Source organism: Necator americanus, chromosome V (assembly GCF_031761385.1).
Source record: "Necator americanus strain Aroian chromosome V, whole genome shotgun sequence".
In the NCBI taxonomy this organism is placed as follows: Eukaryota; Metazoa; Nematoda; class Chromadorea; order Rhabditida; family Ancylostomatidae; genus Necator; species Necator americanus.
In genome coordinates, this window is record NC_087375.1 from 14,732,357 (window position 1) to 14,758,946 (window position 26,590).

General features: G+C 40.3%; 3 protein-coding genes across 4 annotated transcripts; 1 reads left to right on the forward strand and 2 right to left on the reverse strand.

Annotated features, from left to right (window-relative positions):
• Positions 1 to 667: 667 nt before the first annotated feature.
• RB195_013903 (uncharacterized protein) lies at positions 668 to 14,071 on the reverse strand (the record flags this gene model as incomplete). Its single annotated transcript, XM_013444624.2, has 10 exons — positions 668 to 880; positions 1,938 to 2,011; positions 2,267 to 2,355; positions 2,415 to 2,511; positions 5,190 to 5,388; positions 5,452 to 5,546; positions 7,628 to 7,747; positions 12,420 to 12,537; positions 12,666 to 12,824; positions 14,018 to 14,071. The coding sequence occupies 10 exons, from the start codon at positions 14,069 to 14,071 to the stop codon at positions 668 to 670; spliced, it is 1,218 nt and encodes a 405-aa protein (XP_013300078.2).
• Positions 14,072 to 15,096: 1,025 nt separating this feature from the next.
• On the reverse strand, positions 15,097 to 17,920 carry RB195_013904 (uncharacterized protein; the record flags this gene model as incomplete). Its single annotated transcript, XM_064203929.1, has 4 exons — positions 15,097 to 15,243; positions 15,314 to 15,468; positions 17,600 to 17,734; positions 17,785 to 17,920. The coding sequence occupies 4 exons, from the start codon at positions 17,918 to 17,920 to the stop codon at positions 15,097 to 15,099; spliced, it is 573 nt and encodes a 190-aa protein (XP_064059810.1).
• Positions 17,921 to 18,184: 264 nt separating this feature from the next.
• RB195_013905 (uncharacterized protein) lies at positions 18,185 to 24,941 on the forward strand (the record flags this gene model as incomplete). 2 transcript variants are annotated; one of them, XM_064203931.1, is made up of 15 exons in its annotated part: positions 18,185 to 18,241; positions 18,332 to 18,457; positions 19,232 to 19,330; positions 19,481 to 19,495; positions 20,025 to 20,120; positions 20,177 to 20,269; positions 22,171 to 22,353; positions 22,613 to 22,767; positions 22,831 to 23,024; positions 23,101 to 23,246; positions 23,842 to 23,990; positions 24,120 to 24,257; positions 24,328 to 24,453; positions 24,519 to 24,609; positions 24,825 to 24,941. In XM_064203931.1, the coding sequence occupies 15 exons, from the start codon at positions 18,185 to 18,187 to the stop codon at positions 24,939 to 24,941; spliced, it is 1,785 nt and encodes a 594-aa protein (XP_064059812.1). The 2 variants fall into 2 exon arrangements, with proteins under 2 accessions (XP_064059812.1, XP_064059811.1); XM_064203930.1 differs by having other exon boundaries at positions 19,232 to 19,495.
• Between the last annotated feature and the right edge of the window lie 1,649 nt (positions 24,942 to 26,590).

The window sequence follows — 26,590 nt, forward strand, 5'->3', positions numbered from 1 at the left end:
CCTAACCAGCACCACGCCTAACTAGTGGCGGCTGTGCTTCATTTTTCCCACGAATTTTTTGTCGGTCCATTCATCAATTCTAATACATCGTTGCACTGTTTGTTCGCTTATGAGCTTAAATGAGCTTTTTCAGCGTACACGTCTGAACATCCACGTTGCTCCTTAGAGGAATTACGTAAAACATGAGTTAACCCAACTTGAGTTTAATACTTTAATTACCTAAGGTAATTAAAGTGTACTGATATCTTTTCTATATTGCGACAGCATCACTATTGAAAAAATAGCCTTGTCAAGATAACGAGAATCCCATAATGAGACAGAAATTTGGCACAATCAGTTCTAAAATCAGTTCTGACATGTATATTTACAAGCTGGGGTAACAAACAGATATAAAGTTAATACAGAAATAATCGATGAGCTATCCTTTGAAAGTGAACTGAGAATGTCGCATTTGAAGTGGTTTCTATGAAAAACTGCAACATTAGATAAAAAGAGAAGGTGAGAGGAGAGTCACATCATCACGAATCCCGAGTAATCGTATTCGAGTAGAACAAAAGGATCCCCAAAGGAACACCGAGTTGAAATAAGTCGACAGTTATTTAACCACGATTGGGATGGAGGAGTACATATAGTATCAGAATGATAATTAATTGTGAAACAGAAAATGTTACCGCCGGAATATTCTACTAAATAGGCTCGATTTTTTAGGGGATTGTGATTGTTTTCCGGAGGTAGGCGTTACGATCGTGGAGGAGCTATTTTCAGAACAAGGTACAGGTCCGTCAACGGCACTGTCTTCAGCTGCCTGTTCTGCCTCAAAGATGATTTTCTTCACGGTTTCGTCATCAATTGAATTATCATCCGAATCGGATACGTCCACCTAAAATTAAATCATTAAGAACCACCATAGTATAAGGAAACTTTATCTACATAGAGATGATATGTTTCTGCTACGAATTGTTAAATAATTATTTCCGTACAAAAAAGTGGGAGTTGAATATACAGTATCGAAGGCCGCCACTGAAGCAGAAAACTATTGGGCAAAAGCAAAGCGCGATATGCTTTTTTTGGCGAGAGGCTTGATGATACTCTTTTGCGTTCCCTTTTGCAAGGTGACCATTTGGTTCTTTCTTATAAACTAAAAAAAAATAGCTAAACATTTATTCTGGAAGTTACTCGAAAAAGTGGAGGATAATACAGTTTCCAACAAACAATCATGTTCGAAGCTCGTTTCATGTTCGAAGCCTTGCGAGATTGAGCGACAACAGGGAACCTTTCAAATTCACTTTTGTCATTCGATCTCACCAGGTGAACTTAGCGTTTACTGAACTACTGAATCTGGTGCAAAAATAGATTGGATTGAACTGACAGAAAAATCGAATATTGACGAGAAATGTAAGGGAATGTTATTCTTTGAAAAAAAAAGAAGCAGATTATTCAGTAAAAGAGCAGAAATTATCTACTGCTATATTTGGGAACACATTCTGAGTAGAAGATGAATTTCATTACTAGATTATGATCACTTTAACAATAAGATAAAGCGAACTTGCGAACTTCAGTAGACCCAGAGAAAGTTTGCAAAGGGGAAGACAGGAACAAGAAGAAGAAGAGTTGGCTCCACGAAACTTTAAATACACAAGTCTTTGACCAGTGACTTGTTTTATGTTCGTATTGTCCTCTTTTTGTTGCACATCCTAATCTTGATTCCAGAACCTTGCATTTAACCTTACGCATTTTCCCCACCATTTCAAAGTGAACGCGATCTTTAGAACATGGAGCTCTTATGACGTTTTCTGATCATCACCAGGCACACTAAATGCTTTTTTTAACATGAATCTTAGATTCTTTCGATCTAGATCATTTTGAAGCTATTAAAGCAATACAACAGACAAAGAAGTATTCCAAAAAATTCATTTTCAATCAACACAAAGCCTTACCTTGTCCAACTGTTTATCCCAGAAATTTCCCAATTCTTTGCTCACTTTTTCTATGTCCAGAGATTGCTGACGAGCTAAATGTGCATGCCGATTAGATATTAATGCGAATCAAATGCGAATTAAATTTACTGAGCATATATATTTCATTTAACTGCAGAATAATAGAGAATTGTGCTTTCATCAACAAAATCCTAGTTTATTCTCAACTAGCTAGAAATCAGCTCAAATTTTTAGGTCCAGCTTAAATTTTTAGGTCAATAGATTTCCGAATGAGTGTTTATATATGCAGATACTGGTACAACTGAAAGTTGTGATACTGCAATACTTACTAGCAGCAACGACATCCTTCATTTCCCGCTGCAACGCCTTTTCTTCAGCCTGAGTAATGTTCACCTGTTTTTGCGCATCTTCCAGCAGCCTACAGGATTGAAACGAAATTCAAAACGCAAAGAAAACAGGATAGAATATAAGCATGACCTGTTGATATCATCCAAATCTTTGGAGGTGGCTTCACTGAAAGCTGTTGCTGATGACACAGTTGATAACCGAGGATCGCTTTGGCCAGCACATGGATCTTAAAGTTATGATCTGCACCAGCGAGTCTTTCTACGGATTACCTCAAAAGTGCGAGAATTCTTTGGCATATATAAAAATTATGATCAGCGTATGTGGAAGTGTGTCAGCTGTTTCCACTGTCTACATAACGAAAATATGTAAATATCAACAATGCTAGTAGCTGCTTGAAGGTACTTTCGACGAGATACCGATATCTAACAAATTTCGGCGACTTCTACAAACCCAAAATTCTGGCGGACAGGCACAAAAAAAATCACATCAATCATAGTCGACAACCTCTAGTGGTCAACGTCCGTGCAGTTCTGTACGATACAGAAGAGAAACCTGATCTTTGTCTCATGCAATGCTCCATGTTGTTTTCACTTTCCCCACCAATGTTGCTCCTTCCTTCGTTCTACTGTTGCGTCCCAAATTTTATGACAGAGTTTAAGACTTTAAGTCTCAATTCCTCCTCTGTAATCCACGGAGCGAGACTGTGACCGCATCTTAGCGGACCATATACAGTAATCTGTTTCAGTTATCTTTGAATAAATGCTGAGAGCTCGAGTTCACATCGATAACTTCATTAAATATAATGCAAGACAAAAGCTTAGGACACTTGATTCGATTGCTCAGTGTTGTTGAAGTGGCCAGATCGGACGAGATTGTGTGTTTTCTAGGTGATACGGTCAATTGTTTCATTTCCTCAATTTCCCAATTTTGAGCTCCCGCTGATCCCTGAGTGTTCGTGGGAAATCTCGTCCGATGGACGATAATTTTACGTTTTATACAATAGTAGAGCGACATCATCCAGAAGTGCGAAAGTTCGACTTTCCATGAATCTTGGCATAGAGATTGCAACTTGTCGATAGTCCAATTTAGCAACAGCCAAGATTGTTAACAAACGTTATTACGGCTAACGTTTCGGCGTCATCGCCTTCGTCAGAGCCTGTAAAGTCAGATCATTTGTGAAATATCCTCTCAAATGCCTCATTCAGAACAAACAAACAAAATGAAACATTCAAACGCAGCAACCCCTCTCGGAAATCATCGCAGAAAATGTCATGAAAATGCTCCTTTCTGCATAGCAGCCACGATCCTATCGTACGAACCCGAAATTGTAGCTCCCAGAACTTTGGAGGCGTTTTGGATAAATGCAAAAGGTCCAAAAATGAATAGAATGGAAGAGTGCTTAGCCGTGACCAACGAGCTGGCTCTGTGTCAAGACCTTTGTGAGTTTTGATCTACGGGGTCATATGCGGGTCGCACCCCAATTAAAATTAGCGGAGCGATTTTATCACGCGGAGGTCCGCTAATATCACGGCAACGCGGCTACCTAGGTAAGCACAACGTTTTGGTTTCGATTTTGGATGTACCATCTTAGGGAATGATGTCTTGTTCTGGATGAGGCATTTGAGAGAATATATCACAAATGATCTGACTTTCCAGGCTTTGACGAAAGCGACGACGCCGAAACGTTAGGCGTAATAAAATTTCTTAACAATCTTGGCTGTTGCTGGATTGCTATGCTGAATTGGACTATCGACAAGTAGAGCGACAATTTTGTCACAGCAACGCACAAACATCTTCAAATGACCTAAAGATGAAAAAGAGCACATCACTCTTTCAGAGCGTAGCTACATGCCTCCAAAACCTTATTACCTTTAACCTTATTACTTTATTACAAACTTTATTACATTGATTATTTCTGTTAAAACGATACGAAGTGGAGATGTGTAAGTGGCTGCGCTCAAAGCGGCGCGGTTGAGCTACCATTTGGAATCGCAAACTCCGCGGTAAGCGGTACTACTAAGAGTCCCCTCGATCCTAACCGCAACGATTTGCGCGCAGACGCTCCTGCAACTTCACCGAGCTTCACATCGTTCACCCGACAATACATGTCTTATGATTCTGAACATCTTCATCTTAAAAAAAATTATAACAACTACACACATAGCAAATCGCAAGTAAGAATACTTAACTTGCAATCAAAGGTAATTGATTTTTAGTTAAGTATTAGGAAAAGTCATAGAAATCGATCAAGTGTAAAGTTTTTTTTGAATGATCTAAGGTTTTTCACTTTAAAATGTTTTCATTTGTTTTCATTTGTTCTACTTGGCTATTATCAGTCAAACATGTTTGACACAAACAGCTACAAGACTCGGCTGTTTTCAGAAATATTTTGAAGCCGTTAAGTTCACTGCAAGTGAGAATGTCCTATCATGGCTTCACTTACGGAACCGACTTGATAGAAGAAAAAAACCATCTGGCAAAGAAGCTGATTAGAACGTAACCTCATTTATAGATGTTAAAGGTGGGGACAAACAAAGCAAAAAAGCGATAACCTACAGTACGTTCGCATGTAATCTCTTTGTCGCACCACAACTTAATATCGTAATGTTCTCACATGCACCAAAGAGTCTAAAGACTTGAGGTGTTTGGTTAAAAGTAAGCTACCACAATGAAAAGTTGACTAGATGAAGTACCCTGTCGAAAAGAACGCAAAAAAAATAATAGAAAACTAATTTAATCATGGAATAGACACCTTTCACAAAAGTTTCTTTTTTTTCGCTTTAACTCCCACGCTCTCCACATCATAGTTTCAAAACATCCCAGATACTCGAAAAAAAAAACCTAAGGAAATACATTTTTGCAAAAATGCAAGATAACGAACAAACCAACTGGCTGGTGGCGTACCTTCAACATTTAGACTTTGGCCCCCGGGTTTATTAGAACTTGGACATTCTAAGTTGTCTTCTCTCAGCGCCTTATGTCGTTGTTCTAACTGAATGGCAGGGTCGTGCCTTTCTTCAATTTCAACTCGCTCCTTTGCCATTTTCATCAGACCTTGAGGAGAATCGCAGTAGGGAAGAGGATTTGTCGTTGACTCGAAAATCTGTAAAACTCTGGAAAGTTTTGCGAAAGGAAATTAAAACCTCCAAGAAGGCAAACAACTAACACAACGTGGTCGACGGATCAATTCCACATCACAGCCGCGGAGTATTGCTAAGCGTTCTTCAATCTCAGAAAGTGTTAGAGGTTGACCAGGTTCATCTGAATGGAATCGTCTCCAGCCAGTAAAATGCTGAATTTTCACATTCCATACGTAATTTTTTAAAGGCAACATTCCACGAAATTATTAATGTTGGGTGAGATCTTCGCACGGAAGGATAGGGTTAGGGATGTTGATTTTGGTGTAGGTCACGAGGATGGAAAAAATCCTCCCAACTTCCACACTCAATTCCTTCCAATCATCCAGGAAACTGCGAGGAGGACGGGTTTGTGGCACCGAATCCTCCTACAGTGCACCAAATGCGGTGTCTCCGACCCGAATAATCAATGAGCTGCGAGAAAGACAACGTAAGGATTCCTCGTAGAGGAATGCAAAAATGCGATGAAAAAAAACGATGCAAAAATATCACCCTCAATTTCGTGGCATGCCGCCTTTAAGCAATGTCGTTTAGTACCCGGCATCGGACGATTGCGACGATAAAAGTTTTTAAAGTTTCTGGCGTTAATCAATCCGCTTGGGATGCGCCCCCACGTTCACTTCAATTCAGAATCGTTTGAGATTTACGAACGTGTATCTGGCCTATACAATGACTTGCGGTGGCTAGCCGATGGGTCAAGTCAGTGTTTTTATCCTCCCAGACAAGTCTGGTACCAATTTATCGGAGGGATGAAAGGCTTGGTGAGCACTACGGCGGATTCGAACCTCCGATCGATCGTGCAGGAAGCGGAACCTCTAACCGCTACACTACACCCGCCCCATTGAGACGATAAAGTCGAGAAAAGAAACGAAACAATGTCACCATAACTGATGAAATCAAATTTCAGCGACATGCGAAATCACAGAAAAGTGGTCCCTCAGTCATGCCTTAAAGACAGCATTCCACAGCTCTGAAGTGGGCTCCGAAGAGAATCCGCAGGAAAAGCCAGAGATAGGGTTGTAAATTGCAGATCCGGGGTGGTCCCGCTCTTATCTCTCCTATCTCTTCGTAGTAGTCAATACAAAAAGCGTGGAAGTTGTCTTTTTTTTACGACGATCTCAATTGTAACGTTCCATCTTCGTGCATGCGCTGAATTAAGTGGGATCGGTGCAATACTGTCATAGATCCGATAGTCGAAGCCGGGGCTATGACCCTCTTCACTCTTGGACAGTTGGAAGCGATCCTCATCAAATGAGCTGCACCGCATGAGCTAGATTTCCTCCACTTGAGGAAGGCTGAGGAGAGATACTCCCTATCGCACGTATGTTCCTGATATGCTGCCTTTAAAACCGGCTGCAGGATTAGTCGGATTGCAAAGCGGCTGTTATTTGGGTGAACCTGGATGTTGATATAACATTTCTCAATTCATTCCTACAAAAAAAACTCGACAAAACCAACTCTTGCGGGCAGTAAATGAGCGAGGGATGGGGAACTTTAATATAAGCTACGCAAACAACAAAAATTAGAACTTAGCTTGAGACAGTCTCTCCAGAAGGTAGAGACGTCACTGCGCAATGTTACTGCCATCAATATAGCGTCGCCTATCTCCTATCACCTATCTGTTGTTTTCCTTTGCAGCTACGGCAATCTTTTTTTCCTCAGAATAAACAAATATGATGATTCTCACTGAAGGTCAGCCTTCAAAAGGAGACTTTTCAAGCCTCTATTCAAGATCTGTATGGAAAACTTCCACCATTATTTTGGTAGGAAGCTCTATTTTATTAAAACTGTAACCTACGGGGGAGATGAACTCCGCAGCTCAAGAAAAGCAGATTTTTAGCCGTGAGCCCCATTGGCAAGGAAAATATCCGAAACTAATTGTAGTGAAAATGAATTGCGGTGAGCATCGCTAAGCATCGAGAAAATCAAACGAAACTGCAAGATACAAAAAAAAAAGAAGAAAATTAAAGAGACTGACGCGCCTACATACCAAAAGTTGAAAAACCACACTTCAAAAGAATTTCTGGATTCTGCAATCAAAATTAAGGTACAGAAAGATTCAACAACAAGCGCGGAACCGTTTCGCAAACATCTAACAAATTCAAGCGGTTAAGTAGCGGAGACATCTGAAACGTTTACTCACACCGATCGTTTGGAGAAACCTGTACGAAAAATATGAGGAATCGCAAATGCCAATTATCCCACCATCCTGTCGCGATTTCTTCCATCTTTCCTCCAAATCATTTACGTCTTTTTCTTGACGCTCCACCTTCTTAGCATGATTTTGAATATTTCTGTGCAGAACATGAGAAGGCGAATTTTGACCTGCAAAATTTTATGGTGATAACCTTTAGGTATGAGATATTTAGAACCTGAAGAGAATGAGGGCCAAGAAATTCTTGCATCTACCTCATTCTCGAGAAAGAGGGGAAACAAAATGCGACAATAACACATTCTATCAATGATTAACAATCCCACTTACACCAAATATGTTTCACAGCTGTTTACTTTTGAAAAAGGAGCAGAAGTTTAAAGCCGTAAACTCGTTATTTAAACCTAGATGTATACGATTATAGAACTGCGACAACAACAGCAAGAAACGGTGGAAGCTAGAAGCACCATGACGGCAATAATAATAATAATAAAGTGGAAAGAACATCTTGCTTAAGGTAGCAATTTTTCTGCTGCAATCATCGATAGAACGAATTTGAGAGAGGGAAAGCAAACTTTAGTTGCGCACTTCGAGACTTGGTCATTCACGGTGAACATGACCACTCCTTCCGGAACAGTAGTGAAGCAGTCATCGTAACGAGAGCGATGGAAAAAGGTACATCATATGTCCGGCAGATAATATTGCTAAAAAATCGTACGAGAGACGGTCTCGACAGATTTGAAAAACTTAATCAGCGGGCTAGTGTTATCGCCTGACGCTGTTATCCGCACCTTCGCCTAAGCACGTAGTCCTCGAATATAGTTTTGCCCAAGCTTCTTAATCTACAGCTCGTACAGAATCCATACATTAGTCACTGTTCCATAACCTGCGAGACTTAGTGTTTAGCGTAAACTGACTATCGACACCGAGGGACCCGAGTACCTTCACCTCGAAAATGTCCGACAGTTCATGCAACGAAACGGAGTGCCGTTACCAAAAATTCCGCGATCCCTCTGGGTATTTGATCTAAGTGTGTTAGGAATTGGCAGTGTTCTGCATGACAGCACTTTTTGGAATATCTGGGTAACATCGTTGGAATAACCGTGCAAGCAAAGTTTCAAAGGCGAATGAGTGCGATGTGTGTGTGTGTGTGTGTGTGTGTGTGTGTGTGTGTGTGTGTGTGTGTGTGTGTGTGTGTGTGTGTGTGTGTGTTTTTGTATGTCTGTCTGTCTGTCTGTCTGTCTGTCTGTCTGTCTGTCTACGAAGATACTCCACAACAATGAAAAATGTTTCAGCGGCTAGGATCGAACCAGCGCCACTTGGTGGGCCAGCGTTCTACCAGTGAATCACTGTTAAGAGCTCTGCTGAGACATATAAAACGCTGAATAGGGCAGGTTACTTTTAGTTATATGGTGGGAAGAGCATATGTTATGAGTATATTCACCTCCAATTTTACAAAGCAATAAACTAATTAGTCCCTCAATCATACAGATAAATTGAAACTTCTTTGGAGCATTCACAAATCACAAACTTGCCGCATTCTCTTTTGAAATAATATCTTCAAAAGTTTCTTAATAGTAGGGTACCTTTTTCTTGCAACATTCAAAAAATTAAGAAGTTGTGATTCATGATTCCTTTCTAACCATATCTTTTATGACGAGTGTTTTGCGCAAGCCTTACTTATGTAACATATCAAAGAGAACAATTACGTTTTTAAATACTGTTGCAAAGAAAGTATGTGACGTGACATGTTCAGAAGCTTAACTTAAACACGACAAAAAACATCGAATGTGAAAGCTTATCATTCATTCAATCTTAGAATTTGATTAGATCCTTGTTTTCCCTTTTTGAGTGTTTTCATCTTTCTCAGCATTCACACGAAGACTTCTTTTTTTTCGTTGATATTGTTTACTATGTGTAGTAATTTAGTACATCGTTCCGTGTGTGTTTTTTTTTTCTGTAACAAATTACATAGTTCCTAGTGGTCGGTTTTTTCATGTTGTTGTGAGAAAAACTGCGTAGAATAAAGGTACAACAAACTTTCGCCTCCACTTTTTTCTTCGTAATCTTTAAGTTGGGATATTGAAAAACCACATGTTTCTGTGCGTTCACGTCAGAAAGCAGCGAAGCGAGTCACATGATGCTAAAGTGGTGCGCGAGCGCCAGAAGGCAGAAAGATAGGGTGAAAAGATTGTGCGTGAGATTGTGCCTCCGTACCTGAAAATAGTAACGGGGTGAGAAGGGTTCCTAAACATCAGATAGATGCGCCAGGACCAAGAGGCAGGAAGATGTGGTGGGACGCCCCAAATTCAATTTTTTTTTTTTGCTTTCTGGTCCTCAGATTGGTGCGTCTGTGCAGTAGAATTGGATGGCACGGTTCGAGTGCACCAGATAGGTATACTTGTTCCAGAAGGCAGCGGAACGTACACCACGTCATCTAGACGCGCCTTCACCAGAAGGTGAGGTGTTGGGATAGGACGGGCCTCACGAAGTCAGACGAGCGTGTTGGTATCAGAGAGCAGAGACGATTTCCACGACATAATAGTGCACCAACGCCAGAAAGCAGTAAAGTGAAGTGGGATGGGTTGCCTGCGCGGGCTATCTCCGTAATGTAATCCTCCATCTTTCTACTTCCCTATGTGTTACTCTCATCATGCTAGATGATTTGTTCAAAAATCATACATGCATGCAGACAACCGCTTTAGTAGGAGCTAGCTGTTTAAGTGATCTAACGCACGATCCTTATCTTTATCAATATGATGATGACGTTCACGTCATCTAATCTTATTACACCATTCTATGTTAACTGTTGTTAAAGTAGGCGAGAAAAACTTCGATGTTATAGCGCAAAAGAAGAAATATCGTCATGCTATATAATAACTGGGTTATTCTGCCACGTGTGTGTAACGAAATTCCAAAAAGCAGTGAGACGAGTGCAACAGAGTAAGATAGGTGTGCTGCTGCAAAACGATAAAATGGGATGAGACGGATCTCACGACGTCGAATCTGTACGTTGGCGCCAAAAAGCGGTGAACGGGGTGAAACGGATCTCATGGCGTCCAAATGGTGGATCAGCGCTGGACGAAATAAGTTTGTGAGCTATGTCTCACGTCGGATAGGTGCGGCGCGGTGCAGCAATTGGGACAATAACAGCGAGTGAATTTCTCAAGAAGAGAGAGACGTTGTGTTCGACGTTTGTGTTAGCCGTGAAAACTGTTAAGGAAGATATTGAATTTCACCTATACGTACTTCAGCACATGTCCATTGCCCTGCATGATTTCAAGAGTGAATTTATTGTCCTTTATAAATTCCACATGAAAAAACAGAAAATACGAAAATAAGCGCCCCACCAAAATCAACTCCCTTGAACACTGATACTTTCTAATTAATATTGTTGTCAACTTGTTCACATGGTTTTATTACAAATCTCTAGTATGGAATTCATCTTAGGGGTAGTTTGTCTGGCGAAAAGAAGAAATATGCAGTATATTCTATTCCACTATTCCGGAAGTCAATAGTTTGAAAGCTAGCGTCTCAGAAATTCCATTTTCTATTCGTTTATTACCACATAAGGTGCATGTAGCGCAGTCGGCAAGAGGTTCCGCTGTGACTGCACAATCGATCGATGGTTCGCAACTCCCTAGTGCCAACCATACCTTTCTTCCTGGTCCGTGGTCGACAAATTGGTACCAAATTTGTCTTTGAAAATAAAACACTGACTTGATTTATCGGTTACCTCCCACCAAGTTAGAGAAGCCGTTCGTGGATCCCAAACGATCTTGAATTTAAGTGAACGCCCATGAGGATTGAATGTCACAGTCTACCCCTTTATCCTTAATTACCAAAGCAAACATTTTTCCATTTGTTCTCTAGTTATTCCACTAATTTTTTTTTTGGAAGAAATCAAGTAGGATTTCAGGATTCTAAACATACCACCACTTGTATTCGACAGCAATTGACGAATTTCTTCAAAAATATATACATTTCATTCCAAAATCTAGTGAAGCCCCAATCGTCATCATAGATGCGATAATCGGAGCCGCTGCTCCGACCGTTTCACATATGGACGGTTGGCGAAAACACCTACACGCTGCATCCCATGAACTAGATCCCTTTCACCTGGGGAGGGTCCGGCTCCTCCTTATCGCACCTACGACCGAAATCTGACACTTTCTTAGGCTTGATCGACAATACACTTCTTTCAAGTTCTTCTTTTTGTTTTATTACGTTTTCTAGTGTTGTATGATAAAGATGGGAGATAAAATCTAAATCAAAAATAGTACAAGTCTTTCATAAATTCACAAACTTTTCTGAATTCACAAAATTTTTTGAAATGATTGAGTAGATTTTTGTTGACATTTTTACAGCGATTTCAAAAAATCTGAACTTTGAGGAAATTTTTTCAGAAGGTCTGAAAGAAAAATGTAAAAATATGGGATGTATATTTACAAATACGCTCATTATGATCTGGAACTGAAATTAGAAGACGTAGGTAAAACTTAATACTATCGTCACAGCAACATCTATAGTCAACTCTATCACCAATGAAATAGCAAATAGAAAAAATGAGGCAGAACTGTGACCGTAGACAACATTAAAAAGATAAAATATTAAAAATTTGACGTAACAATATGCTTGGAACTCCGCCAGCGCGTTTCCATCAACCCAGTGTTTTTGGATTCCTAGACAAGTCTGGTAGGAATTTATCGACTCCAAAGGATGAAAGGATTGGCTGGTACTAGGGCGGTTTCTAACCATCGATCTATTGTGCAGTTAAAGCCGGACCTTCTACCGATTGTGCTACACCCACCCTACAGGAAAACTTAGTGACATGAAAAATCATACCTACAGACTGCCTCATCGAGGGCGGTGGTAAACCGTCTCCCCACCAGTTGTTTGTTCGTACATTATCTGCACCCGATGAATTTGGCCGAGATGCATCACCAATCGCAATTTTTGTAATCTAAAACAGCATATTTTCTACTGAGATTTAATTAGAATGAACGGACGATAACGACTGTTCTATTAATACGAAACGGGAACTTCGACGATTTCTGACATAGTGGCAGTCTATGGAAGGGGGAGGCTCACCTGAGCACCAGTCTTGCTCTGTTTCTTCAGCGTCTCTTCATTCAATTTCTCGAAGCATTGGAAGCATACTGTAACAGGTCTATCTGCAAACTGTGGTAGAATCGCACGGTGCGGCAAGCATCTTCGACAAAACGAAAGCGCACAGTTTGAACAGCCTTCCTGAAGCAACAATACGAAATATTCAAATATGCAAATATACCATCTTATTTAGATGAATCCAAACATAGAAAGCTACACAAAGCAACATATTCTTCACTTATCATTAAACGAATCCCATGAAATCATACAGCTGTAAAATCATGGCGAAATGCTGCCATCCTAAGTAAGGTATTTGGGACAAAGGATAACAGATCCGGGTATTTAAGAGCACACAAATGCAAACAACAGACTAATATGGAAGTGCCTCATTCCATCAGTTGATCAGTCCAAAATCCCTTTTCGTACCTGCGCACCTATGACATTCGACTTCCGCAAAAAAAAAGAGAAAAAAGAATGAGGGAGGTAAAGTTCGCAGTAAAGTTCGCAAAGTGTTCGATCCTAGAATAAAAGAGTACATTTCGTACAGAAACGACCGCGAGGGTTTCCTACTTTTTTTTTAAAACTTTCTAAGACATTTCTTAGAATTGAATATTCTTAGAAGGTGGGAGGATAGCTTCCAATAAATAGTCGTCCACAGATCATTGGCAACATCATATATATCCACTGCCAAAATAATTAATATATACGCCGCATTGCATGTTGGCCAATTCTTCAGGAGGATGATTAGTATTTTAGAGTCAGCACGAAGACCGTTAGGACATTTTGATTCGACTGTACCACTGCATCGCCTTGTTCAGAAAGAACGCAACAAAAATAGCGAAGATTTTGCACTGCACAAGGAATGGAAGTCATTTTTGTTTCGCAACAAAAAATCAAGGTAAATAATCACCACTTTCCTTAATTTTCACTGAATCAGCAAAACTTCTGCACTTCTGACTCCCCGACTTTTACCTGTTAATATTAATAAGGCAAAGTGTAAAGTGCTCGGCGTTGATAAACCCCTTTGAAATTTCCGAACTCCTTCGAGTTCCACTAATAATCGTTCGGAGTTTGTAAAGCATATGTATTCTGTAAAATGATTTGCGATGTATAGGGTTAGGGATCTCATTCTCCTAGAAAGATCTGACACCAGTTTATTGATCTTGAGGTATGCTTTGATCTCCTGAACTTCGCCCCACCCCCTTCTGATATTTGAAAACCGACTTCCGTTCAACTTTTTGACACACCGAAAACAATGACATGAACTCTCTTTGATCGGTGGATCTCTCTAGAAATTATTCCCGAACAACTAAAAAGCAATCAATCCGGCTCACCTCGGGATTAAGTATAGAATATTTCGCTCGACAATTTGTGCAGCAAGATGGCATCTGACATTTACAGCCTTCCACGGAAGTTCAGAGAAATTGAAGACCTGCAAGATCATAGCATAATCTGTCCTGTCCAGAGGAGTCCATCACACAAAGATCGAAGTACTCAGAAATAAAACTTCGTTGTTTCTCTGAGAAACAATATGTCTAGGTACGGACTTCGATAATCACTTTATGTTTCACATCAACTAATCGAATACAGGCAGAATAGAGGCAAGTGAGTCATCGTCACTCATAAGCACACATACGTGTATTCGACAGCGAATTTGTTAAAGGGATGAACATGCCTTCGACTAGAGCAAAGAAAATGGGAGAGCGGGTATATCTCAAGCTGAAGAAGACTGCGCTCGCTGCGACAGGCGCATCACGCTCATCCGTTTAAACACGGTTAGTGCCGAATGTGCACGAAGTCGCACGCGTAGAAAGGGTAAATCATCTCATATCAGAACAATTAAAAAAGCAAGCATTGACCGAAATCATGCATTTATATATTGATGCAAAAGGTGAATATCTTCAACCACAAAGTAACTTTGGTTTCCACCATAACCTTGACCATGATTTGCTCGGCTTATCTTTATAAATAATCAAACCACAACAAACAATAAAGCAAGATCCACAGGCATTCCGATAACACTCTCTTCTCTATTGACACCGATTTTCAATCAATCTGCTTCCCTGTTCAACACTTTTTTCCAGCAAGAAATGCGGATCCAACAGTAAAATTCACGCCTGAGAGGAACATAAGAACTAACAGTAGAATACTTATAAAACATTTACTCGGACTGGAGGTCGAATATGCAGAAAAATGTTTTATAGAGTAAATCATCGCGAATAACAGAACACAGCAACACGAACCAATGTGCTTCAAAGTTTTTAAGAAGTTCAGATATGAAGAAACAACAAATACGTTTACTCATCTAAGCTTTGACAATCCAGCATGAATAAACAACAGCGATTCATGCTTCGTTCTTCAACAAACGACTAGTGAAACAACAGTTATGTGGTAAGAAATAATTCACAGGAACCTAAAACCCTTTTGTGAATAAGAACTTCTCGATAATCGCTCGGTCAGCGCCCTTGATCACTATTCTACCCTTCAACTCATCAACATGCGTTGCAATGGGTTTACACAGCTCCTTTTCAAGGAATTCACGGAGATCTCTCTCACAAGCCTGAAAACACTCTAAATAAAGAAAAAGTGGTCTTTGGACACTGCAGGGAATGTAAAGATAATAAACTTACAAAAACATCACCATCGATCTCTTTCATTGTTACAAGCTCCACATAGTCAAAGTCTAGTGTTTTCTCATTAAGTAGGTCCCTACGCCGACTCAGGTACAAAGGTAATGTATGATCTCGTTTTCTTCGAACATAATAAGGTAGCTTTGGTGGGGGATCTGAAACATCAATGGGAAAATTCACAGAAAAAAAGCAAAATAAAGGAGAGAAAACAAAGAAGTATGGAAGCTGAATAGAAATTGCCGTGAAAGCTGTGCTATGTATAGCACATCGAATTAATGAGTAGCTTTCTTCTCAATCTTTTCCTCATTTGATGAGCTGTTCAATGGGATTCCAAGAATTATAGGATGAACACGTACAAAACATAAAACTCTTGATCTAGTGAAAGCAATAAAAATAAAGAATACAAGTTACTCGAAATGCAAACAAAAATATAGCAACCATGCAGAAAAATGCGTTAGAAGGATAAAATGGTCATGTTTACATTTCATTCCGTCATGTGCTTGTGTATTATTTGGATTTCTCAAAAACTTGTCTGTTTTTTTCTTCATTAAAACATTTTCCATTCATCACCTCAAACAACAAATTATCCCAGTGTACTAAGCGATTTGCGCACTAATGCAGTTGATACGTTTAATACTATGTTTCTGCATATTTAACTCAACTTCAATTCAATTTCAGGTTAGTTCTATAAAACACCCGCGACTGATCATGTCCAATTTCGCCAAAAAAAGTACTGGGAATAATGGGAATAAAAATAAATAAGTCATAACTTTATTCTTAGTCCAACTCTTGAAATACTTCCAATCCAAAAATTGTTCACCTCTGATTGGACAACATGACAAACGAGTTACCGTACATCACTCATAAAATAGGGACAAAACGACATGACGAACGATGCAGCTGCGTAAGCAATTGTGCTTGAAGCGCAGCAGTTAGGACCAGGTAGCGACCCTTAATAGCACCGTCCACCGCTGCATTTCACGACGGTCCTGCGTCGACTGCAACCTCTCTCAACCCTGCCGCTTCGAGCGCCCTGACCTACGCAACTGCACCATGCTTCATGTCGTTTTCACTGGTTACAGTTAGGTGTTTTCGTAGACATGCACAGGGATCGCAATTATTCTGTATCTCGAAATACTACTACGTGCCAATATTGGCGAAAGTGTCTCGTCCTTCCCCCATAAAGAGAGAAATCGGAGAGGAATTGCAGCGCATGTTCGTTTTCTTTTCCAAAGATCTTATACCAGAGCTGAAGCGATGCCACTAGAGCGGAGCACCACTGACAGATAATACTTGTAATACAGGGAAAAAGGACAGGAACTAGGGTCTACATCTCATCTACATCTTAGTAAAGAGTTCATCTTCGCTTGCAGATAGGTCTGACATAATATTCGCTCATAAAATCGAGTAGCAAATGTTAAAAGATGCGAATTGCAGAAAAGGACGGTGAAAAGGTAATTGGAAGGGTCAATGGAGGACCCGATGTTGAAGTCGGGAAGCTTCCTTCGCGGTAATTTTAGATGTAGAGCACGAGTGTAACGTCAACATATTGGACAAAAAAAAAGAACAAAATTTAAAGATGTACCCAGTTTTCGTGAAACATATTTATAAAAGAATTCAAATTCTATTCGTTCATCAAAACTGAGTTTCGAAATAGCCATCAAAAGTCCGTTTTCTGCGGCCCTGAACAGTGCTCTTGGGTTAGGGTATAGCTTCAAAGAAAGCTGATACTGGAACACCCGACCGAGATCAGTTCGTATGAGATTTGGAATGTTTTCCGTGTGAACACAACAATTTCGAAAATTGGTCGCATTCTTTTTTAACGGAAACTGCGTTCGAATTTAAGTTTTACGGTAAGCCACTATTCCGTAATCCGAATTCTTGTACATTTCCCACTTGAGAATAGTCCAGTTAGCAACGAGAATCAGTTTTATCTGAGTTTGCCTTCCTCTAAAAACCGTCCCACCCACTTAATCTATATGCTGAATGGATGCGAAAATCGTTCCCTGCGTTCCAGAAGTGGACCTGGCTCGAAAATAAAAAGGAAAAAACTGAAAAGAAATTAGGCTGAGCCCCTCCAACTATTCTTGTACCAAGTCAGAATTACTTTATAGCGCTCCTAAAAATGACTAGGTCTTACTTACAAAATAATGTGATATATTTGAGTCTATGATACAGACCCATCCTTCTCCTGCGACACTTTGATTATTAAAACAGAACATACAGGAATTGATGTGAGCAATAACACATTTCCGCTTTAGACACAAAACTCCTCTCAAAACTTGCCTTGCGGTGGCTGCCATCCACTTGGTGTCGGATAAGAATCGTGTTTGGGCAGTGGTGGAACGACGTCGTAAGGCATCAACCTTTCAACATACGACCAGTCGATCATAATCTCTTCAAACGAGGTAGTCGTTGAAGCTACAAGTGTAGTCTTAAAAAGAGAACAAATGCTGGTAAATGTCACATACAAGTCTTTGGAACTGCGTGATCCCACGGATTGAGCCATGGCTTGGTCTCGTCATCATTCGCTTCACGCGATGCACATAGAAATCTGCAGGGCTGTTTTCCTACCGTTAAGAATATTCGAGTAATAGGACGCAGCATCTGCAAGAGAGTCGCTGATGGACGAAAAAAAAGTTGGAAGAGCAAAACACAACAGCAGCCAAAAAAGAACAGATCAAACGCGCGATGTTAGAAGACAGCCCCAGCAGCGAACGTCATTCCAAGAAACAATTCGAATGCCCGGAGTTAGCATGTGCGGGACTTTTGCCAGTGTTTCAATTAGTTCACCCTACTTCGAAAATCCGAGACTTCTCACTAGTTGCTTTGTTTATTGGATGAAGGAGTAAGATGATTAGATAGCGTATTATGACAGAAGATCCACTGAGATTACTGCGACTGACGACCGCAAAACTAGTCAACCAGGTGACCAGACATCCCTTTTCCTCTCAGTTGTATGGTTTGGAAAGTGTTAAGTCAGCACCGATGTCTAACAGTGAGTAGGTAATGTTTCAGGCGGTGAATACGCCTGGATGCACTGTAACAACTGATTCCCAAGATTTCAAGAGGCTGAAGACCCAAGTGCGGAAAAATGAAAGTATTATACCGGGTTATGTCGACTACTTGTTCTTCTCATTAAAGGTAGGGATGTTTTGAGGTGTATCATCATTATCTTTTCTCTAGTTTTCTTTTATCTGAACGACTGAGAGTTTGTGCCCTGAAGCAGCACTGCTACTAGTGCTCGGATTTCTCGTCTACAGAATTATATTCTTGCTACGTTTCGATAACCTCTAACAAATTACGTTGTCTTCAATAAGATAATGGCAAAGTGTGAATAGCCACCATGTCAAGTCACCCAGCAGAGATATTTTCGCCGCAAAAATTTCCCGGAATTCCTTGACGTAATGGTGTTCGTAGTTCACTATTACGACGATCTAGCCTTCAGACGCTTTCCATTAATACTCACCGTGACTCAAGAGTTAGTGTTTGCAATTTTACTCTTAATGATCTTAAGCTTAGTGATTTATAAAAAGGCTAAAACCAAGTGTATCTCTTGACTGGTGACAACTACTGCAGGGACGCTCTATGTGAAGAAAATTGTGCGAAGAAAACTTTCCTGATTAGTAAAATGTGTCGGTTAGACAACGAATGAAATTGTGAATTGCAAATCAGCCGCTTTATTTTGTCATATGCTTTTCAAGTTTCCTTAGGTTGTTATGCATTATATTTAATTTTGGTAACTTATTTGCGTGTTCATTATTTTGGTTTGTCGCTTAATGTCTATTAATGTTGACGGTTCTTGCCGTACCATCTATATTTGCACTAATACAAAATCTACAGTTCCTTCGAAAGATTTCTTAAGAGAAATAGAGGGGAGTGTCATGCGACGATGACTAAACGATTGCTTTTATTCAGCGTTCTGACTCGGAGCGGAGACTCGCTCTGCTTTCATTGTTTGACTACTTTTTCAATCGATCTCACGTATTTCGGCTGAAAACCGTGGAAAACTTACAAGTTTGTCCAGGTTTTTTTTTTAGAATTGCCATATCTATATCTGCTCCCTGTAGAGATTCTTTGATTCTACTAATCTTTTTCTCGGAACTACTTGTTTTGGTATGCGAAACAAATCCTTTACGATTTCCTCTACCTGGCCCAATCGTTGAGGCTAAACAGCTGAAGGTCAGTATTTTTGTTTTTTTTTATTCTGTGGTACCTTTTCTTATCTTACTTCTATATATATTTTTCTGCACTTGTGAACGATAATTCCTACCGGTTTAGAAGTAGAACTGGAAACAGAAGAAGTAGAACTGGAAACAAAGCAGCGTTCAAGCTATTTAAAGGCATCACTCCACGAATCTGAGGTGGTACGGATTTTAGGTGGAGTACTCGTATACGGTATCGTAGATTTTTGGGAGAAGGGTGATTCCGTCCATTTCTTCCTAATTGCCGTAGAAAACGGCCCGGAAGATACGGCTTCGGGCGTTCTGGCGCACTATTTTCTACAAGGAGTTCGGCTGGAGCGCGCCAGTCTTGTGCTGGGCCGCACCTTCCGAGCCGTTTTTCACGGCAATTAGGAACAAAATGGACGGAATCACCCTTCTCTCCATAATCTACCATCCCTTATAAGAATACTCCACCTGAAATCTGCATCACCTCAGATTCGTGGGATGATGCCTTCACAGTGTTTCTACAATACCCAGATTTGTAGGCTAACGCAATAAAGACAATCAAAAAATGGCTGGACAAATTTGGCGCTGGTTATGAGAAGTTGAATTTTGTAGGGGACTACTTAAAGGAATCTAAGGTATATTTTTCTTACTCTTTCTTCTACCATCGTGACTTAATAGTTAGCTTGTCTAGGCAGTCGATTTTGAATCTGCCACAGCTGAATTGCTCGCCGAAAGGACGAGAAAAGCGGCAGAGGAAGCAAAGGCTGCGGAGAAACTACAAAAGGTGTGTTGTTTTTCAAATCCAGCTTTTTTAGCTTTCTTGTAATATCCGACAGGTAAAGTTTGGCTCAAGAAACACTAGCGGCTTTCTTCAATTTTTATTAACTCTTACTCTTAACTCTTACTACTTATAACTTCCTACAATACAAAAAAGTCATATATTTAATAAACAACAAAACTTCTTCCTGAATGAGAATAAATATGCTTCATCTTTGTCTTATTCGCTCGCTGTGGAAAAATTATTTGAAGGGATTTATGGCATCGAAAATGAACTAGTACTAAGGGAAAATGCAAGGAAGTTTTATTTAATGTCCCTAGCTTAGCAATATGTCTTATAAAATAAGGGTAAGTAGGTACATCATTGTTCTTCTCGGAGGAAAGGAGCGAACAGTCATGGAGATTTTATTCGAGTACCAGCATGAGCATCTGGCTAAAGCTGGACTTCAGGCTTTTTTTTTTTTGGTGTTCGCTTCGCTCGCCTTCACGGATCAATAAAAAATAACAGTAGCGACATTTTTTGTAAACTTAGGATTGTTTTTTAATCAACACTTTCTTCAATTTTTTATTCAAAAATTAGACCGTAGATGAAATATTTTGGGATTTTCCCCTAAACGCATCAATTCCATATTTGGAGAACAACAGAACTTGATTTAACATCTATGTTTCTCTCAACCCTCGACAATTTGGAAACTTTGTTCCAAGTATGAGTTTCCACCGTTCTCAACTATTAGCAAAAATGATGTGCTTACATGAAATGACGTGAATATCACTGTCGTAGTGACAAAAGTAACGCCATACGTAAGATCGCATAAACCGTTGGCTACTATGTATCGTATTTAAGCACCTGTTCGCACGTGTGGTTATTCTTTTTGAAGAAAGGATGTTAGCAGCATCATGGAGACATGCTGGGAAACAGATATGCAGAGGAACCGTAGAAACCCATTCTACCGCGCTGGGATTCCACTGCACCAATCCGACGCAGTGGAACCCGTCTCTCCCCACTCTATAGCTTCCTCGCACCGGTGCGCCATTCCGACTCCGTGGGACCCGTCCCATCCCATTTTATAGCTACCTGGCTCCCTACAGAAATTCGACGCCGTAGGACCAGTCTCACCCAATTTTATCGCGTTGGGACTCCAGCGCACCAAACCGACGCCATGGTATCCGTCGCCCTCTCTTTTTCGAATTCCTTGACTGAGACGCACACATACACAGACGCACACACGTGACAGAATAAGCCCGTTATTATATAGCATGATAGTTTGCAAATTTGGAAGCATACATTCACATAAAAGTTTATTTACCCTCGCTAACATATGAGAGGAACTAACTAGCATTATCAAAGCCAACATGCGTCACCACATATCTTCGGACAATGGTGGAAAGGTAGAGTGCTGGCCTATCAGGTGCATGGGGATGGTTCGGCACCTCACCGATGAAGCGTTATAGCATCATGATTTCACAACTAGTTCGAGCTCGTTACGGTTTGTGACCAATAAAGTCTTGGCGTATCTATGCACTTAGACTACTCCAACACGTTTTTCTGTAATTCGTAATCGTTGAGGTTCTGGAGCGCATGTTGGCTTATACAGTCACTTGCTGCGGTCAGCCGATGATCAATTCAGTGTTTTTGTCCTCCCATGCAAGTTACAAGTACCAATTTTTCGACACAGGAGAGATGAAAGGCCCGGTTGTCACCAAGTCGGCACTCGAATCATCGACTGTGCGGCCATAGCGAACCTCTGGCGCTAGGGCAGCGTTACACCCGCCAATGTGGACCAATAATACTCTTTGATTTTGTGTTCAGAACGAAATTAATACAAATGGTCCTGATATACTAGAGGTAGAGGAAATGTATAAATCTCATTATTTCACGAAGAACTCATTCAACTGTTTCGGTTCCAGATTGCTTCAAATGTGCGCCGCAAATTTGATGAATCTAAAGATGATATTAGCCGATGCTTAGCTTCGGCTGAGACTGCCCTCTCAATAGTTGTTCCGATTTTTGGAGTTGCTCCGGAGTTCAATGGCGAAACGAGTTTTACAGATATCCCAAAGCCTAGCGGTACTGAGCAAGATGAAATGCAGGTACGTTCGCAATTTAACTAACTTCTGTTTGTTATCAGAAGTATATTTTTTAATAACTTAACGAACTATCGGATATCTCTATTGGAAAGACGGAGTGTGACACTTTTGATGCTCCTTTTCTGTATAGTCTCATCTCATGCAAAAGCTATAAATTGTACCGGGACAAATTCCTTATTAGTGCTGTGCGGGTCTTTTCCATGCGTGATTTTTTTTTCTGGAGTAATTCTCTATATCTAAACTGTGAACAATCGTTTTTCAGCAGGCTGCCCATGGATACGCCAACGCGGACACCATTTCTGTGGTTTTGACGTCATTGGCTCCAGAAGTAACTATTAATGAGGACAACGAAGCTCTCCTGGAAAGCATACGGGATGCAAAAGTGATGCTGGACAAGTATCGGAGCAACATAATTAGGTGCCTCTGAAAGTTTGATTGTTCAGCTCCTTCGCTAAATTCTTCAATTTTATCCGGTTACAGTTGGCAGCGTCAGATCAGTGGAGCCTTAGGAGCGGAAGATCTTATGCGAAACTTGACGAATCTTAAACAAAAAATTGAAAAACAATGCGAGAAGATTAGCGAATTGAAGCTTAAACCGAAAAGAAAGAGTCGTAAAGGTGCCGATTCAAGTGAAAGCGAGGAAAGCGATCTTGAGGACGTGCCAGAAAAGCAGCGTGAGTTACTCCTATTCTTAAAAAAGATATTGATTATCCATTTTTTTCATTCAAAACGGTGCACAAACACATTCAGTAGAAGAATTCACTCCTCCGGACGAAGTGCCTCGATATATCATGGAACGGGTGCAACAGCTAGAAAAAGAGAAGGGCCCATGTTGCAGTAAGTCACTGGAACCAATAAAGAGCACTGAAAGCAGCACCGATACCAGCCTACCCACGGTGACTATTCCTTATTGATTGAGTTTTTTTTTTTATAATCCAATCCGGGTGCAGCATTTTGATACATTGAATATATTTGCGCACTTTTCACTTTGAAAAACGTTCACGACTTACTTTTCAACGTAATATGTGCGCTTCGTCCATAGGAATGCGCAGGGTCAGAGTATGGTCTGTGCGGACATATCTGTGCCTGGAGACCGTTTCAACTGCGTTCGGAAACAGTGTATGGGTTTATTCTCAGTCAGATTGCCTTTAGTCTCTAGATATTCGCGCCTATTAAGGTCTCAATTTGACAATGTCCTGGATAGTGGATCATGTGAAACATTTGTAGGTGATTATTTATTGGTATCTGGAAACCATCTCTACGTAGATTTCGTTTTTAAACTTGCCCGAAAAAACAAGATTTTAAACCTCGTGTAAGGGTGAGATGCAGAAGAAATAGGAAGCTGTCAAGATGTTCAGTTCATCCTTTCCTAATTCACTTTTAATAATTTTGGTTTCCTAATTTCTCTTTTCATTTATATTCGTTTTTTCATGTTCTTATACTCTTTTCTCTTAAGTGGATGAACTTTTACACCCAAATCCCTTTTTGTAGACTGAGGAGTCTAAATCGAAGTCGCGAATCCCGGTAGTTTCCTTCGGTCTTGACTTGAAATACTGGGGAGAAAATCACGTAGAAGCACCCATACCCCGCAACAGTGCTGATTGCCATCGGTTTTGGAGGCCTCCTGATGATGACGATAAGTTCGTTTATTCAGTACGAGTTTTTATGAGATATTCCTTTGTGGCTGCGGATTTGCTGTTCACAAGTTTTGCTTACATATAATTTGCGATCTCATAAAGGATTCCCACGATATTAAATCAATTTTCTAGGCCTTTAATAAGCGAAAAAGAGGCTTCTTTCGGCGAAATGAGGGTTATCACCTGGGTTGGAGAACCGCGAAAGGCTGATAAACGATGCAAAGCGAGGCTACCAAGCGGAAAGCTTTGCCCTAGAATGGACTTTCATAAGTTCGTTATTTGTGAATCTTTGCATAGCTGTGCATACGTTCTTCGAAGAACATCTGAGAATGTGTTTAAGGTGCCCAATACATGGCATAATAGTGGACCGGGATGATGAGGGGTTTCCCACAAAGGAAATAGATAGCTCTACAGAATCAACTGCCCAGAAAGAACGAGATCAACTAGAGGAAGAAGAGTACATGAGGTTCACATGATCTCATTTGTTTATATTCGCACATAGGGAAGTATGTTATGTTGTTTTTGTTCTAGGGATCTAGAATCTGCCACTGGACAGTCTTTCGGAAGCAAGCCTAAAAAGAAGAAGAAGAAATATGAGGGAACTGTGCGGCAGAGACTAGAGGTTTGTTCTAATAGTTGTTGGATCTTTGACTTGAATCTCTTTTTTTTTGTCTGAGAATGCAAACGAAATTAACTGAAAGTGATACGAAATGTCAGTTTGAGGCAACTTTTTTTCTTTTAATGAGATACGATCTCATATTTCCCCTTCAATGGTTTTATCATTTGTTTTGATTAGAAATTCGCCTGGCTAGTGTATTAAAACTGTTTTTTTTTAAGAAAAAGTTGCTGGATCCGCGTACAGTAAAGCGTGTTTCTGCTGCACTAGATGCTGCTCGAAAGGCGAAGCTCCAACGAAAATTTGGTGGACAATTTGCACAGGCACTTTCAAAATGACATTATTGATTATACATTGATAATAAATGTTTATTTTGTGTGGACAAGTTAGAAAATTGTTGTGTACGTGGCATCCCACAGTGGTTTTTTTAACTGTCTTTAGTTTTCTTGTTAGTGGTGATCTGCGAGATCTGCGGCCCTACATTACTTAATCGCATCAACATCGCTAAACTGAGATCCAATGAGCTATTTCTCTTCAGGGTTTTTTTTTTGGCTTCCAGTATATAGCTAAATCACAAAGGAAAATGTAGCACCTACGAATGTGTACGTATATAGCTGTATTCGATGCAGGATAAATGTTGAAGTGTATCCTGTTATACAATTTTTATCCACACGTAGATACCATTGAATGTGTGAAACTGGACTAACGTAAAGATAATTCGAACAGTGATGGTCTGAGAAGCCCATCACTGTTCGAATTATCTTTACGTTAGTCCAGTTTCACACATCGAATTTGTGGTATCGAGCGGCAACTATATCAAACCACTGCGGGACTAGTACTTGTCTTTACCTGAGATGCACATTACCCTACTTGACTACGTCCAGTGGCCATTGTGAAAGCGCAGTAAGAGACACACTGTGTCCAGGAAAAAAGTCGCGAGATCTATGCTGCGTTATATTATGCGGCTAACGGACCCACAGCTAATGTCTGCATTCCGTGGCCTTCGCCCACTTCCGATGTAAAACGGAAGTCAAACAGTAGCTGTACTGCAAGGATCCGCGCGTAGAAACGTGGAAATAGTTGAGAATCACATAGCTTCGAAGGAAGCATTCACACTATAAATGGCGCTCATCGTAAATTAAGTCGTTTTGACCGGATTGTGGCTAATATTTATTACTATGATCGCCTAAATCCGAATCTACTTACTCCCTTAATACTATTATACTTATTCGTATTGTCGGACAATAGGTAGTACTTCTGAGGTGGGTTTAAATAGAAAGCTTAAGAACTTCCGCTACCACCAACGTCTGAAAGGCAAAACTGCAACTATATCTAAACTTCTTCAAATTATGTGCGCATTAAAAAATGTTTTGTTTGAAGAAATTGGCAACAAGTTCTTGAAAAAAAAAAATTTACTTCAAGTTCAGATCATCCCAAAAGCAAATGAGGAGTTGGAAAACAGGGCTTGAGCTTTAAGGTTAACAAACGTGAACAGATTCCCCCCGTCATCAAAATGAAGATAAAAACTATGAGATGGGTGTTTGTACCTGTAGGTATCAAATTCCTCTTAAACTGCCCTATTAATAAAAACAAATAAAGCAACGACAGCTACTGGACTGCGGTAATCGTTCTTGAAATGAGTGCAGAACAAACCAACTCGCAATCTTTGTTGAGACGTACTCAGTAACCAGAGAATCGAATTAAATGTCATAAGTTGTGGTGTAGTTGCGTAAGCGGCTCCACTCGCCGTTAAAACTTTGCTTTAGTAAGCTCGGTCCAGTTGCCAAAGCGATTGACTCGAAGAAGCAATGAAACGTAGCGGTTGGGACCGAGGTGTACCCCTGCTTGCACAATTCATCGCTGTAGCTCAGAGTTTCGTGAGGGTTCTGCCTCGGTCCCAGGCGCTAATTTCACCGTGCTCTCTGCAGCTGCATCGAGCTTCATGTCGTTCTGATCCGACTGTATCCTCCCTCTTTGCACTCGATTG